This window comes from Lutjanus erythropterus, chromosome 2 (assembly GCF_056507025.1).
Source record: "Lutjanus erythropterus isolate fLutEry1 chromosome 2, fLutEry1.hap2, whole genome shotgun sequence".
NCBI classification, from domain to species: domain Eukaryota; kingdom Metazoa; phylum Chordata; class Actinopteri; order Lutjaniformes; family Lutjanidae; genus Lutjanus; species Lutjanus erythropterus.
The window spans coordinates 24,150,145-24,166,313 of NC_139318.1; the positions used below are offsets into that span (position 1 = coordinate 24,150,145).

General features: G+C 38.3%; 1 protein-coding gene across 2 annotated transcripts in view; it reads right to left on the minus strand.

Annotated features, from left to right (window-relative positions):
- Positions 1–3,183: 3,183 nt before the first annotated feature.
- The window catches only part of rad18 (RAD18 E3 ubiquitin protein ligase), a 39,228-nt gene continuing 26,242 nt past the window's right edge, over positions 3,184–16,169 (minus strand). Inside the window, exons 11-13 of one of the 2 annotated variants that reach the window (XM_084733732.1) lie at positions 15,604–15,730; positions 11,502–11,546; positions 3,184–3,326 (exon numbers count right to left, since the gene is read on the minus strand). In XM_084733732.1, coding sequence (XP_084589858.1) covers positions 3,227–3,326; positions 11,502–11,546; positions 15,604–15,730 — 272 coding nt within the window. In that variant the 3' untranslated portion in view covers positions 3,184–3,226. The remainder of the gene's footprint in view (positions 3,327–11,501; positions 11,547–15,603; positions 15,731–16,169) is intronic. The other variant, XM_084733739.1, reaches the window with a different exon arrangement.

Below are 16,169 nucleotides of genomic sequence, written 5' to 3' on the forward strand. Positions count from 1 at the left end.
AACATATACAACAATCCTGTCAAAACCATTTTCACATTCATGAGTTTGAGTTGTTTTTTTGTCTTTTGTTTTACAGTCTGTTGCAGAAAGAAAACCTTCTAGAAGATGCAGTGACTTTATCACTCTAGATTTGATGGAGGTAGAAAACCAAAGTATGATGCACTAAAACCAGACTATCACTGCAGAATGTCAATAACAGTATAAAATAATGCAGCACACTTACATGTCAAAAATGTGTACATGGATTCAATCAGTTTCCAAATTACCGTGGAGTGCATGATTTATGTCTCTGCCTGAGACTAGTGTTATTTTGCAGGATGCATTTCAAATTCTGTGCCAAAATAAATGGGTTCTGGAAGGAAGAAGTACAAACTAGAATTACTGCCTTGCGGTTGTATGCTTCCACCAACCAATAAGTTGCATTTTACAACCATGTCTGTCCAGAGTCACATAATATATGTGGTGAAGAATATAATAAAAGGAATTAAGTGTATTTTTTTTGGCAAAATGGATGTTATCACTATACTGACGAGTATGATTACAGTGAGAACATTTCTGTCATCACTTTTATGGAGTACAGAGGACTGGTCACTTTGAACTTTGCCACATTGTGCAGCGGCAATCATCATGCTTTAAATATGGATATTCCTGCAAAGAAGCTACAAATTCTAAATTGTAGATTCTTCACATGCATCTTCATGCATGTGCATCTTTGAAACACAAAATCTAATCAGTTCATCTTTGAGTCCAGGTGGATGTTTGTGCCAAAATTTGAGGAAATACCTTGAAGACATTCCCAAGATACTGTTGGGTGTAAGTTGGTACCTTTCTCGGAACAAATCTTTGTTACTTACCTGGAAAATTTAGCGGCCACAGTGATATATCAAAGCACTGACAGAGCTGAGCTGTTTTGGAAATACAAATATGAAAAAGTACAGAAAGGAGGATCACTGACATCAAATAACTTTCCTAGAAGTAATACTTCATTAAGGAAAAAAAGACAAAATAGACTCCAAGGTACAGAAAGAAAAGGTAACTTAGTCATGAATTTTGGGTTGTGTTGTTTTGTTGTTAAAGTTTCATTACAAAATGAACATGCAATTTCTCTGATTGTTTGTAGGAGTCCTATATTGCTTGTCTACAAAAAGCAACAGAATATTTAGCAGACTACAATATTTAGTCTCTTTCTTGGTTATTGTGCCACAGATATTACTGAAACTAAATTTAAAGAGTTGACACTACCAAATGGACATGTCCCTATTAGTGTGGGCACCCCTTCAAGCTAGTCTCTGGGTAATTCCTGGATCAAGAAAAGTCAGTGACTCCGTTGGCAGGATCTTCCAACTGTCTTAGTGGGGAAGAAAAGATTTTGAGCACAAGAGGGCTGTTAACACTGCTGCCACTCTGTCCTCCAGCCTGAGCTTAATTAGAGCTGCAGTCGAGGGCAGAGAAGTTCATGCAGAACATTCATTCCTGAGGCTGAATGTGCCCCTGTAGGTCTTGAAAGAATCTAACTGACCCCTCACCATGACATTGGGATTGGTTATCCTTTCTTAGGAGGTTTGGACAGTTTACAAATGCTGTCATGGTTGTATAGAGTCTTTGGGATATGAGTTAAGGTAGATTACAACCAGAGTGGAAGGATGTCTTATAATTAATACATATTTATGAGATTAAAAAAAACCTGTTTCACCTTAAATTGGACAGATGACAAATATCCATTTTAACATCTCCACCAGAGACAAATAAGGTGAGTGTGATGTCTACTGAAAGGGTACAGTCTCTGTGGGTCTTTCCCACAGGCGGTATGTGGATGGAATCTGTGATATCACTGTTTGCTCCACTGCTTCCCAATTCAAGACAGGGATCAGGAGCCACTCAGCCCTCTCCTGTGGTCTCAAGCAAGACTGACACCCCTGCTTATTAAGCCCAAGACAAACAGCATCATTGTATAGGAACGATGTAAAGATGCAATGTGACAAAGCGGTGGTATAATGAGCATGCACTGTGATAAGAATCAAGCAATATCTGTCAGGGGAGAGACACTCAGAAGCAGCGTGTTTCTGACTCAAGGCGAGCTCTGTTTTCAATCAAGGTCGCCTCCCAAATGTGTTCCTGCTCACTCTCCCATGCACGTATATATAAACACCACCTCCCCATCTTAAGTGTTTACACTCTCCCTCGCTTTGACCCTGAGTTTCCACAGGCATCGGGTTTATTGAATTAAACTGACCCCAGTTACCTTTCTTTCAAAGAAAACAATCAATCTGAAAGCTAAAGGTTTGTTGCAAGCACTGAAAATGCAAATGACAGATGAATCCCAAGCGCCTTCGCTCCTAATCTGAGTTGGCAAAGAAATAAACCAAATACGATGTATTTGAAGATGGGGGTGATAGGTTAGCAAACAGAGGTTAGCAAACAGTGACATTCAGCTGTTTGGAGGAAAAGAGTAGAAGAAAAAAGAAGGAAAAGGTAAAAAAAAGTAATTCTACGCATTTTTGGGGATTATTTATACTTCACAAGTTAGACCACAGAGTCCAAAAAAAAAAAACAAATTCTCTGACTTCAGCTTATCAAATACAAATATCCTCTGGTTTCTTTAGTCCTCTGTGACAGTTAACAGAAAATCTTGTGAACAAATCAAGACATTTGAGGACATCACCTTGGGCTTTGTGATCAACATTTTTCACCATCGTCTGAACAAATGAATGAAAATAATCATTGGCTGCAGCCGTGAATCTATCACATAAACCAAAAAGGGTTCAATGAACCTTAAAACATGCAATAAAGACAACCCCCCCATAAAAAAAACTGTAAAACAACATGAGGTGCATTAAAACTATAAGCAATAGAAAATGACACATTGATTGTAACACTGTCTACAATACTAGAGAGCTATAAAGTCATGTTTGATTTACAAAAAAGGAATCTCATTTTTAAACAGAGACTAAATCTTTACCAAACAAAATAGTGTTCAAACAGATTCAAGTATTGATTTCACAGCCCTGTCACTCCTGAAGTAACTTGATGAAATACTGGGGTCTATCTCATCATGGATCACAAGACTACAAAATATGTTAAAATACAAAACATTTATTCAAGTAAATAGTGCAGCTTCATAAAATCCATTGAAATACCAGGCAGGAATGTGAAATGAAAAGTAAGTGAAAACCTTATTGGTACTGATTTGATTTGTGACAGATCTTCTGGTCTCCTCCATCTTGACTTATGTTTTGCGCCGTCGTTTTCCAAGGATGGGCGATGAAGCTTCACCATCTTCTCTTGTGCTGGATGTTCGCTTTTTGGCTGAGGTCCTCTCTGTGTCTCTGTGAAATAAACATTTTTAGAGATAATCTTTTAGTCTTTTTTGAATGGAAAATGTGACATTTCTGAAAAGAAAGATTAAGTTTGTATCATCAGTAGACTTAAATGTCCAGAACATTCAGGTATCCCAGTTTTAAAACGCATTATGTCGACACATAAGCTAATCTAGTGGCTTCCAAACTGGGAGGCAGGCCCTCGCCAGGGAGGCACAGAGCCACTGCAGGGGGGGGGGGGGGGGGGGGGGCACAGAAGATGAGGGGAGAAATAAAGAGTGAAAAAAGATGAAAGGATACAATTTATGTTGCGGAAAAAAACAAGCAACAGTTGGCTGATTCTATCCTGCTTAACTTTATTTCTCTACTCTCAACTTTTTAATCTTTTTTTTAGCAGTTCCACCCCAAATTATTATTAATGATTGATAAAAACTGTGGGGTGGGGGGATGCAAACTTTTTTTGGGTTCTCAAAGGGGAGCATACCAAAAAAAAAAAAGGTAAGCACTGAGCCAATCTGAACAGGTCCACTATTACTACTACTGCAGACAATCATCCAATACCCATCACAAAAAACAAGAAAACATATCAGCTATGGGCCCCTGAAGACCGTCTTAAATGCATAAAGACTGTATTACTTTAATCAGTCTATAATAACAGTGGTAAAAACTTGCCTTTTTCTCTCCTGCCATCCACTAACATAACAGGGTGTGTGTGTTGAGAAAATGCACATTTGAGAGTGTGCAAAAAGCTTACGATTTAATCACTTCAAAGATTAAGTTATTTTCTGCTCTGGCTGCTAACACGATTCCTTTATCCATTACTATTTCACTGGACCAAATCTACCAAATATTCAAAAATAGCAATAATGTGCGTGTTTAATGAGAAGTTAAAATGAAAGTCTATTTGACAGCAGCTGCTTCTATGTAACCAGCAGTTCACACAGTCAATTAACACCAAAAGCCCCTTCACTTTGACCAACTATTGCAGAGGAGATGCCATAAATTCTGCAATCAGCTAACAGGAAATGGAAGGAAGTGCATAGCCTGAGTGTATTAATGCTTGATTATCATGCTGCTGAAATTGCTGAATAAATTATTTTGACTCCATCTTGAGCGACTGGCTGCTTGACAACCGTCCAGCAAACACATTACACTGGAATAAATGGTTGCTCACACCAGTAAAAATCACTTAAGGGGATCCTTGTGTGTCCATTTAGAGGGACAAGTCAATGTTTTTGCCAACACTTAGCTCTGTCCTAATGTCTGTCCATCTCATAAAATAACAAAATGTCTGGCTGAAAAAATGTCTAACCAGAACTTTCTAAAACGGTTATACCAACTTAAGCTCAGTAGACACTTATGCTTCTCAAGTGTGAATCAACTGTGATGTCCACAGTGAAATGTCAAATACATGAGGCTTTCAAATCATGATGTTTCTCAGTGGTCGATGACTGTCAGCCCCAGTGATGGATGATGGCATCAGTCCAACCCTACTGTTTAATATACAGTTTATGACTTTTTTTTAAATTAATCTTGTTTGTTGTGTTTACTCGGACTTTGATTTCATTGGTCTTTGTGCACAAAACATATGACCTCTGTGCTCTTACAGAGTGGATAAATCCCCTGGTCATGACGTGCATGCTGATGGACAGTTGCAATAAAGTTTATTCATGCAAGATGCTGACAATAAAGAGAAAGACACTGTTACTTGCAATTGTACTATGAATGGGGAAAGCAGGAAGGAAAAGAAAAACATGGAGCCACAGATCACTCAGACACCAGATGTAAAATAATTAGCTACCCCCATTTGTCTGGGGCAACCAATTTGTGGCAGAAAATCTGGCATCGGAGACAATCTTGACCCAGCACTAAACATACTGGTGCGTCATTGAAAATTACCGCACAGTTCAAAGGAAGTCTGGGGAAGGTTACTGAAGTCTCATGTAGGTTAAGTAACAGAAAGACAGCAGATGTACTTTTTTTTAACAGTACCTCATTCTGCCCTTGACACAAACAATATAGTACTAATAGCACAGCTTCAGTGTATACGCGACTACAGACTCATAACGGTCATCTCTGATTAACTGTCCCTCATAACAAATCAAATGTTAAAATCTGTCACAGTGTGAAAATACATACAATTCAGGGATAGACAATTAATATTTTCAAGCACTGGCCCCACAGGCCACTAAACCCCTAAATAGCTAATATAATAAGCTATTTTGAATACTGTCACATATGGACACTGAAGTAATGCTATGATCATCACAAACCATTTATCCTGTTCTTAAACTAGTGATCACTACATTCAACATCTTGTCAAAATGCTGTTGTATTCATTAAAATATATGAGATGTAAATGCAATGCACCCTACTGGCACAATGAATGTAATCTATTTAGAGTGGACAAGGGTTCATACTTTTTAGATTAACTCTTCAGTTGGAAGATGATGTATATTACAGTATGTTATAAATTTTTCAGAGTCCGTTTTTAAATCTTATTCAATTCAGAATTTAAGAAAATACACAATTGCAATTCTCTGTTTACTCTGATGGAAACCTTACTATTGTCAGAGGAGCACAGCTGGATTGAGTGCCCAGTGCCTCTAAATAAGCTGTTTTTTCCCCTCATGGATTACCTGCTGTCACATCAATATGTCTTGCTACCATGTGAGTCCCAGAAGGCTCCACGGCTCAGCATGCAGTGTTAAGTTACAGCTCCATTACTGAGTCACCTCTGACATAAACTGGTAGACACTGGGACCTCCTCCATAAGACATGTTCAGATAATATGGCCTAGAGGCCAACGGGGAGCCCTAAAAACACACATGGAACAGCTTAGAGGTTGACATGAAGAGGTTTCTTCAGCTGATCATACCTCAGATGTATATCACCCTCCAGCCAGTGACAAGGTCCTATGCCTCTTCATCTTATGTATTGTGTGGACTAAAAAAACAAAATTCTTGCACTGGAATTTGGGTCAAAATTCACATATGGGCAGTAGAAACATGGGGAGATGTCTAAGTATAGTGGATTACTGGTAATCAGGCAGTCGGCCTCTGTGCAAAGCATGAATAAGGGCTAAAACAATCAACAGTTAACTTGTCATCATTGCCAGAGTCTGAAAAAGGCTGGAGGATGGAGATAAAGCCTTTCCTGATGGAAATAAAAATGTCCTTTCACACTTTTAACAACAACAGACTTAGCTTCCGCCTATTGAGTTGATGAGGCATTCCAAGGCCAACACTACTGGTATACTGACTATATACAGAGAAAGAGCTGTGTGGAATACTGCAGGGTGAGAAATTAGCATTTTACAAGTAGTTCAGACCAAGCAATCTGATTGGTCAAACAGACATTTAGAACATGGATTAAACAGCATGACACACCATGCTAATCAATATTACTCTGCCCAGAGGGGGGATGTTTTTGAAATGTTTTTATTCATGAAAAGAAAGACTATGGACCCCTGTTAGGGTATTTCTTTCAGCTGTAAAAGCAAAATTTAAAGAATAATTGAATCAACTTTTTTCAATTAATATATATGTAATTTATGGTGCTGTTAGATTACTAGTTCACTACCTCGTTAATACAGTTGTGTGCCTTTTTGTGTGACAAGGTGAGAGAGCAAATATTTTTGTGACCACAGTGAAAATGTTGTTTTTGAAAAACTAAATGCCAAAAGGTATTGATGAAAGCAGATTATTTGGTTTGATAAAAACATGAATTTTTGAAAATGATTACTTCATACATGTCCTTTTGATTTTACAATGCTCTGGAGTTGATTCACACATGAACTCTGCTCAGCACTCTCCATCAGCTGTGCTGGTTAGTTGGTGATGCGGCCCAAATAGCTTAAAAATACATGTGAAGTTCATGGACGTAGTAGCTAAATCTTCCCATGGAAAATGTATTTTTCAAAACATATCTTTGTTACTTTAAGATCAAGCTAGCAATGCGGCTTTGTGTCTGTATTGGTTTGTATCAGCTGGGAAATGCAACACTCTCCAGAAAGAATTACTTTAGGTCAAGAAGGCTGGTGACTCCAAGGCGACTTGAAATTGTCTCGTTTTAATTTTGAAAGTGAATTGCACCATAATATGAATACATTTTGATTCTATCTTATATTTTGTTGCTAACTGTTGTTATAATTGCAATATTACTTACTATAACTGTTGTTATAATTGCAATATTACTTACTATAACTGTTGTTATAATTGCAATATTACTTACTATAACACCCCACCCTGGATGGATTGCATTGGGAATGAGTAAAGACAGGTTTGGACTTTGCCTTGAGGTCGTCCAGAGAGAAATGACGAGCAGAGTTTTGATTATCCACAACAAGCATCGGGTAAAATCACATTCAGATCTATGTGCGTCACTTGTTTTGTCAGCACAACAGTGTGAAAGCAAAGCTTTCTGTACATGAAATGTCCTTGAATCAGACAAGCATGGGTATGTTTACCAAAACAGCATAGTACACATGATAAAACTTACAGAATAATGTGACAATCAGGCAGCATCATTTGACAAATAGAAAAAAACCCACTGACTGATATATGATGTGTATTAATATGTATTAAGATGAAAACTCATCTATGCATGTAGAGTGCATGGGAGTGAATATATTCTCTCTTTAAATTGCTATCTGCATTCTTCTTCCAAAGTTATATGTATCTGTATTGGAAAAAAAACAAAGTGGGCACTTTCTCAAACAGAAGAGGACATGCCGTCATCTGAATTTTCTAAAATGCATTTATAATCGCTACTTTAGTTTGTTATTTGTACTTGTCCTTCTAATGACAAGGGTTTGTTTAGCAGCACAAAGCTACACCACCAACAAAAATGACAGGGAGAGAAGATATAATGCTGCATAGGCAATGCAACACCACCCTTTATAACTAAAAGCTATGACCCTCTGTCTTTGTCCACAGTTTGCAAGTAAATGAGTATCGGGTCAGCGCAACTGTTTATGTGAGTTCTCTTGGGTGAAGAGATGTGTGTTGTTTCTTTTTGCACTGTCAGAATAATTTGAAAGAGATGACAGCAGTAACAAAATGGTTGAGATAAAAATAAAAGGATAAAACAAAACACAGCAGTCTTCCAAAAACAGTCTATATTCTATATTCAGCCACCAGAATTGGCTCAAAATATGACCACCACTATCCCTGGACAATTACATTTATTGCTGACATAATTTAGTTTCTGACAAACCATTTAATTGGATAAATCGTCTTTTTGGGGATGTCAGATTGTCTAAAACTGTCCAACAACAAGAGTAACTTGATGAGAACTCCGTACGATCTTGCTGCCTCTGATAACAAGTGAATTTCTCAAACGTGCTCAAGGAAAAGCATTACATTAGATGGTCATACAGGACACTGGGGACAACCTGTCCAATCTTAAGCTGTGACCGAAGCATAACATCCATGAAAGCATACTTAAGGACATTCAGTACCACAGGCATTGGCGCTGCTTTTCTTCTGGCTTGTGGGCCAAAATAGTGTCTCTCAACAACATAATACTAGGCTTGGCCAAAGGTAATGACAAAGAAGGAATGTAAAGGTATTCTCAGACCTGCAAACTATCTAAAGGCCCAAACATAGTAAAAGCAAAAATCTACATGTGTCAAATGATGCTCCTATGGCGCACTGGAGGCATCAGATTCAAAATGTCAACACCACAGAGCCAGTAGTATTTTGGAAAAAGATCGTTATTTATTATTAGTAATTATAATTATTAATCAGAGTTAATTTCTTTGATAAAATATTGTCCTCTGAGAAGAGAAATCCTCACCCTTTTTCAGGTCAGCCTATATAATGACTACATGGTGCATGATATTTATGTATTTGTATTAAGACAGGCAGGATAATTTACATCAGTTTCACTCTGACAATTTGGATCAGTGAGAATGCCTTACACATCAGACCACAAATTTGAACACCGAGGAGATGATGGCTGGACAGTGTCTGGATAATTCAGTTCAACATTACTTGTGACAATGCAGCATAGTGACAAACATTTTATGGAGGAGACGAGCGTCTGCCTGTTTATCACTGAGACAGAGACTTCAGCCTGCAGCGTATAAACCACTCTCCCTCACAATTATTTCTGATTAATTAGCATGGAGACCTTAAAAATACACAAATATGATCTGAAGTTAAGAAAAAAAAATCACACACCACAGAACTTTACGATAACAGGATTTATGATCATATAAAGGTTTTGTATCACGTCAATACATCTGTCCATTTTCACACCCCCCCCCCCCTGCAGCCAGTCAGCTATTTTTTACCTGCTTTTAGGTGGTGCTGCAGCCCTGTCAGCGCCCACTTCTCGTGTCCATGCCTTTTTTTATTCCTTTACACACACACACACACACACACACACACACACACACACACACACACACACACACACACACACACACACACACACACACACACACACACAGATCAGGCATAACATTCCACACCTCAAACTACTTGTTGTGCTCCTAAAACCATTCCTGAACCATTTTTGCTTTGTGGCGTGGCACATTATCCTGCTGAAAGAGGCCACAGCCATCAGGGAATACAGTTTCCATGAAAGGGTGTACATGGTCTGCAACAATGCTAATGTCACAGTAACATCCACATGGATGGCAGGACCCAAAGTTTCCCAGCAGAACATCGTCCAAAGCATCACACTGCCGCTGCCGGCTGCCTTCTTCCCATAGTGCATCCTGGTGCCATGTGTTCCCCAGGGAAGCAATGCACACGCACCTGACCATCCATGTGATGTAAAAGAAAACATGATTCCACCTTCTTCCATTGCTCCGTGGTCCAGTACTGATGCTCACATGCCTGTTGTTGGCGCTTTTCAGCATGGGCACCCTGACTGGTCTGCGGCTATGCAGCCCCAGACGCAACAAACTGTGATGCACTGTGTATTCTGACACCTTTCTATCAGAACCAGCATTAACTTCTTCAGCAATTTGAGCAACAGTAGCTTGTCTGTTGGATCAGACCACACGGGCCAGCCTTCGCTCCCCACGTGCATCAGTGAGCCTTGGCTGCCCATGACCCTGTTGCCGGTTCACCACTGTTTCTTCCTTGGATCACTTTTGATAGATACTGACCCCTGCAGACTGGGAACACCCCACAAGAGCTGTGGTTTTGGAGATGCTCTGACCCAGTCGTCTAGACATCACAATTTGGCCCTTGTCAAAGTCGCTCAAATACTTATGATTGCCCATTTTTCCTGCTTCTAACACATCAACTTTGAGGACAAAATGTTCACTTGCTGCCTAATATATCCCACCCACTAACAGGTGCCACGATGAAGAGATAATCAGTGTTGATCACGCACGCATGCACACACATTTTTATAACCATTTATGTATTCATGTGTTCACACAGTGTTGCTGCAGCAGTGCTGCTACTTCTCTTCTGTTCACAACTCTCCTGAACTATAAGGAAGAGAAGATTTGTAACCAGAAACCAGACATCATTCAGAGAGTAGCAGCGATTGTGTAACAATACACAATGCTACAAAAGCTTCCCTCAAGTTCTGATATACAGACTATAAGGTTGATGGAAATTGCGTAGATATTGATAAATATAATGGAATTATCTTACATCAAAAAAGAAAATTTATTTGCAAAGACATCTGCAGATACAGACCAGCGCAATAAGCAACACCGTCTCTGCAGATATAATGTGACAATACACAATGAAGAACAGAAACCACCGTATAATATCTTCAGTGCTCGAGAAACACTATAGCTTTGAAAATAAATCAGAACATTGCTTACATAAACCTCCTGTTTTCTTTTACATTACACTTGGGCACATATTATGGCCCATGAGCAAATAATTTTTGAAATAAATTGCAAGAAATTCCACCTTTTCTTTTCTTTTTTTTTTCATAAGCGTAAGGCTTGGGCTTCAAGAGGCATCGAGTGGCACAATAGCTTATCTAAGTGGTAGGGTAGTGTAGTAGTCTAAGTGGGATGTCTCATATGTATAGTGTGTACAATGGACAGTAATCCATGACAGCAATAGTGTATGCATCAATACAAAAGTGCATTTACTTGTAATGGAAAATAGACTGTATAGCACTCCTGGCATTAATAGGTGGCACGGTAAAACAACTAAAAGGACTTTACTTGACAGTAGCAATGACAACAGAATCACTTACTCAAGGTTTCTGGCTGGCTCAGGACCAAAGATGTCTGAAATAGAACTGTAATAGGAGACAAAGAAGGGAAGAACACGTCATTTACAAAGTTGAACAAATACAGGGTAGTTTCTGTAGTGCACTGGTTTGTACCTGAGTAACTGCCCTAAAAACCATCTCGAAATAGACTGTGATGCTCTTAAGTCTATTAATGATACGTATCCATTTAGGCTAATATGATGACAAATTACATATCCTATAGACCTGAACGAATGAATGAATGAAATGGAAAGCATAGAAAAAGTGTCACAGCCCAGGATGTTAATTCAAAGGAGTCAAATAAAGACATCTGATTTTTCACAGTACCAAGTGGCTATAGTTGTGTGAGGCTGCCTCAACCAAACACTTGATGATGCTACATACATAAAAAAGGAGAGCTGTCCTTTTGCCCTTCCTACTGTCAGTCAGCGAGACGTAGAAGTTCAAGAGTTTAAACTGCTTCTACAACTCACCAGTTGTGCACCACCTCCACACTCCCAACATCGTAAGATATTCCCACATATATCTTGCAAAGGAAATTGGGCAATGGCACAATTACAACACCACAGACAACCACTCTGGCTTTGCATAAGGGCCACCATCACTTAAGTAAAGTATGGTGGTGGTAACATCGTACTTGTCAGGACTGGTGAATTATAACCTCAGACTGTAGAGATGATTTACCATCGCAACAAGTGAGCTTTACCAAAGTAACTGAATTAGCAGTAATGGTTCATTTGTTTTGTTACTCATAGAAATGGTTGCTTATTGGCTTTTACAAATTCTCTCCTTACACCTAAAATACACTCATACATACAACAGGATGCTGTGCTGAATCAATCTGGTGTGCGTTCAGTGAAGCTCATCTGCTCATGTGCATTCATGCTCTGCCAACGCTCTAAATATAAAGGCTTCCACAATACAGATAACAAAATGAACATTCTGCTGTTACTTGAATGTGGCAAAGCTGTTTTTGTTTTTAACACCAGTTCATCAAGACTGTTCAGGTTGTCAACTCCCCTGACACCAGCGTGAGAAAACTTAAAAAAAAAATCACCAGCAACTCAATAGTAAATCATTATTTTGTGTATAAAGTCTACTAGCTGCTGTCATATTTTACCAACATTTGGCTGGTGTTTCCCCACATTGCTGGCACAAACATAGTTTGTGGCGACAAGCTATTAATGCCCAGGAAATAACATGCTTGTTTTTGTGTAATGGTTTGGAGTCATTTCTATTTCTGATGCAGATTTTATTTGCATATAAATGTAATATCTGCACCATTTTGGTGCTTGTACTGGATTTTAAACAGTATATATAGAGAGACATATTTGGGGAAACATTATTCCTCTTAAGGGTTTAATGATTCAAATAAATGATGAAAAAATAAAGATAATTTGGTCAACTGGTGACTGGTAGAGCTTATAATAACATCTTCCATCATTATTCACTTTTAATATCAAAACAGTCTCAAACACTTAAAAATATCATGTCAGTTCAACAGAGGATATAAAATGCATAAATAATAGTAAATAATGACGAAATGAAATCAAAGTCATGCTAATTTTAAACATGCATAAAGATGTGACTTTTTTTATACAAGTGATTACAGGACACAGATTGCCTGTGACAGAATGAGAATAGACAATGGAGACTCCAGCCAATAAAACAACGTGCTGCAGTATCATAAGATCGCCATAGCAGAGAGTTAAATGGAGATGGTATTTTTATTTAAATAAAATACAAAACACTGACACTGCCAAGCCTGACTAATAATTACTCAAAAGAAAATGACATTTAAGGTCTCATTTGACCTTGAAAATGAGACACAATAAGACGTGGTGAAAAGCAGCATCCAATGTGATCTTTCATCCACACAGCACACCCAGCAATGGATCCAGTGCGCTCTGTCAGCTCATCTGATCGGTGCTCAAAGCACGACAAAATAAGTTAAATCTTGAAACTGTGGACTCTGTTCTTTATCTACACAGTGCAGCCAAACCAGGGTAAAAAATACAGTAAAATAAAAATATAAAGGGAAAAAGAGGGAGAGAATGAGAGAGGAAAAAACAACAGACTTAATGTCTGAGCAGAGATCACTTTTGCATTACTTTCCAGATGTGCCAACATGTTCCCCTGACAGTGACTTGTGGCAAGCTCAGTAAATCTTCCCCTTAGTCTTTTGTCCTAGAACCTTTAGATTTAGACCATAATATCAAATTAGGTATTGCGAATCATGGAAATTCAACTAGTACTATTCCAATTAGTACTGGCATTGACTACTAAATATCTGGTATCATGACATCCCTAGATTGTACATTTTTACTTTAACTATCTGTTCACATCTATTTATACAAGTGAGGCTCATTTGAGTCTTGTAATATTCACTGAAAACAAGCTACATGCGAACATAAATGACGTGTCGACAGCACAGCCAAATCGCCATCTGTGATATGAACAAACAAGACAGAAGGGTGCGTAGGGATCTGGATTAAGAGTCACAACCTCTGTTCTGACCAACTTTAATAAGGGAGGGACATCTGATTCTGGCAGCACTCTGTTGACAGCACAGACAAGACGCTGTCAATATCAGGTTTAATGATGCAGTAGAAGAAGCTTATCTGGTTGCTGAGTCCTAGATGTAGAGCGTATAATCAACACAACCTCCACCTTCTAATGGCATAAATGCCTTTTACAACTGAATTTAACACCCAAGTTAGGGTTTCTAAGAAAATATTAAAAACAGAAATGAAAAGAATTGAAAGTCAAAAATTAATAAATGCCCCTCTTGACAACAGGCAGATTCATTTCACTGCAGCATCACAGTACAGTGAAGGTTAAGTGAATGTAGGAAGGGAATAAAAAAGGTGAAAGAGGATATCTGAGTCATGTGCGCTATGAGAGCAAGTGATAACTACTCCTGCAGAGAATCTTCAAGCTTCAAACAGAAATCCTATGTAAGTGTACGTGATTCAGCTGCATTCCTTTTTTTTTAATCAAGGATATAACAAAGTTAAAAAGTTGTCATGCAAGTGAGCTCACACTGTCTAATCAATGGACTACACTAAGTGTGTGTGCTGTCATTTCACGTTTAGCCCCAAACAATGAAAGATATTTTGAATGAAACTGATGACAACCACTTGAATGGATCTGATGTGTGTGATGGAACATTTTTAATATAATACAATGTTCTTACGTAAGCACCAATTTAATGTTTAATAGCTGGTTGTACTTAGTGAATATACTCCAAACTCTCGATTTATGGGAGGCAAAATGTCCGATTTTATTTGTTGTTAAAGGATTGGCTGATAATTTGCTTTGTTCCTCACTACTTCTGCTGGTTCTCCTGGTGTTCTTGTAACCACCTACATGTGGCGCCCAGATTTTAGGGACCTCCTGACACAATATTTCACCAATGTGCAGATTAACTTTGTATTTCCTGAATTTACCATATTGTAAGATTACATTTTTGTAGTTTATGCATGTAGAACAGCAAGTTGTATTTTGTAAGTATTATGTGCATTTCTTTCTGAGTAATCACAGGATACAGACAAGCTGTCAAGAGTCTGTTGTCCAGGCAAAGCAAATCGTCTCACCCCCTCCCCCTCCACCCATTTATGTCTGAATACAATTAACACAGATTGGGTAACCGCAATAATTGACATTACCATGATAGAGTTTATAAAAAATGCTAATTACATATTAAATTAATTAGATTATTACATGAAATGCTAATTAAATAAAAAAAATAATCACAGATTATTACACTGCTGTCCTGTCAATGTCAATCCACCCAAGAGGCTCGAATATAATTATTATCACATTTTTGAAATAAACATGGATTTATGAATTGTGAGAGTTACAGGAGGGAGCAGAGCTTTTTCAAAATACATCAGAGGTTCAAAACAATCTTGCAGTATTATCACTATGAAATTACATACAATCATATTCAAACTGAAGAAAAGAAGTCAAAAACAAGGGTTGCATCCTTCTGTAGCATGAAAAGGACCAACCCTTGTCAACAGGATTTGAGGGCGCCATAAACTGTAAAGGAAGTGAGATGTCTTGCTTATCTAGGGCTCACCTGCTGATGGACACGTCACTATAAGAAGGGCTGGATGGCAATTCAATCTGTCTCGCAGATTTCTCCTCGTCAGGTTCCTCATCTTCTACCTTCATCACAACACAGCTCTTTGATTCTGAAACTTGATCTGTAGGAGGCGAAAATATATATCATGTCAGACATCTAGAGGGAATCAAACAGTGGAGAAATGACCTGTCAGATGGGGTATGGAGAAAAAGAATGCCCCTGACTACCAAGTCTCCACCAGATTTTCACATATTCTCTAACAGTTAGAACAGATTCCTGCTGATACTTTCACACATAGCTAGTCTCTGACACAGCTGACGGTGTCCTGCATTTGTGTTTGTGCCTTTTTATTTGTATATTGTATACAGCTGCAACAATTTGTTGATTAATCAATTAGTTGATTAAAAGAAAATAAGCTACTAAATTTATAACTTATTAACTGGAATTAACTGGTGATACCTGAGGACATGGGCACAAACAGGTGTGTACCAACGACTTAATTTCCCTTGACCAAATTAAAGCTTAGATAAGGACAAGGATGCAAAGTCTCTGAGGCCACT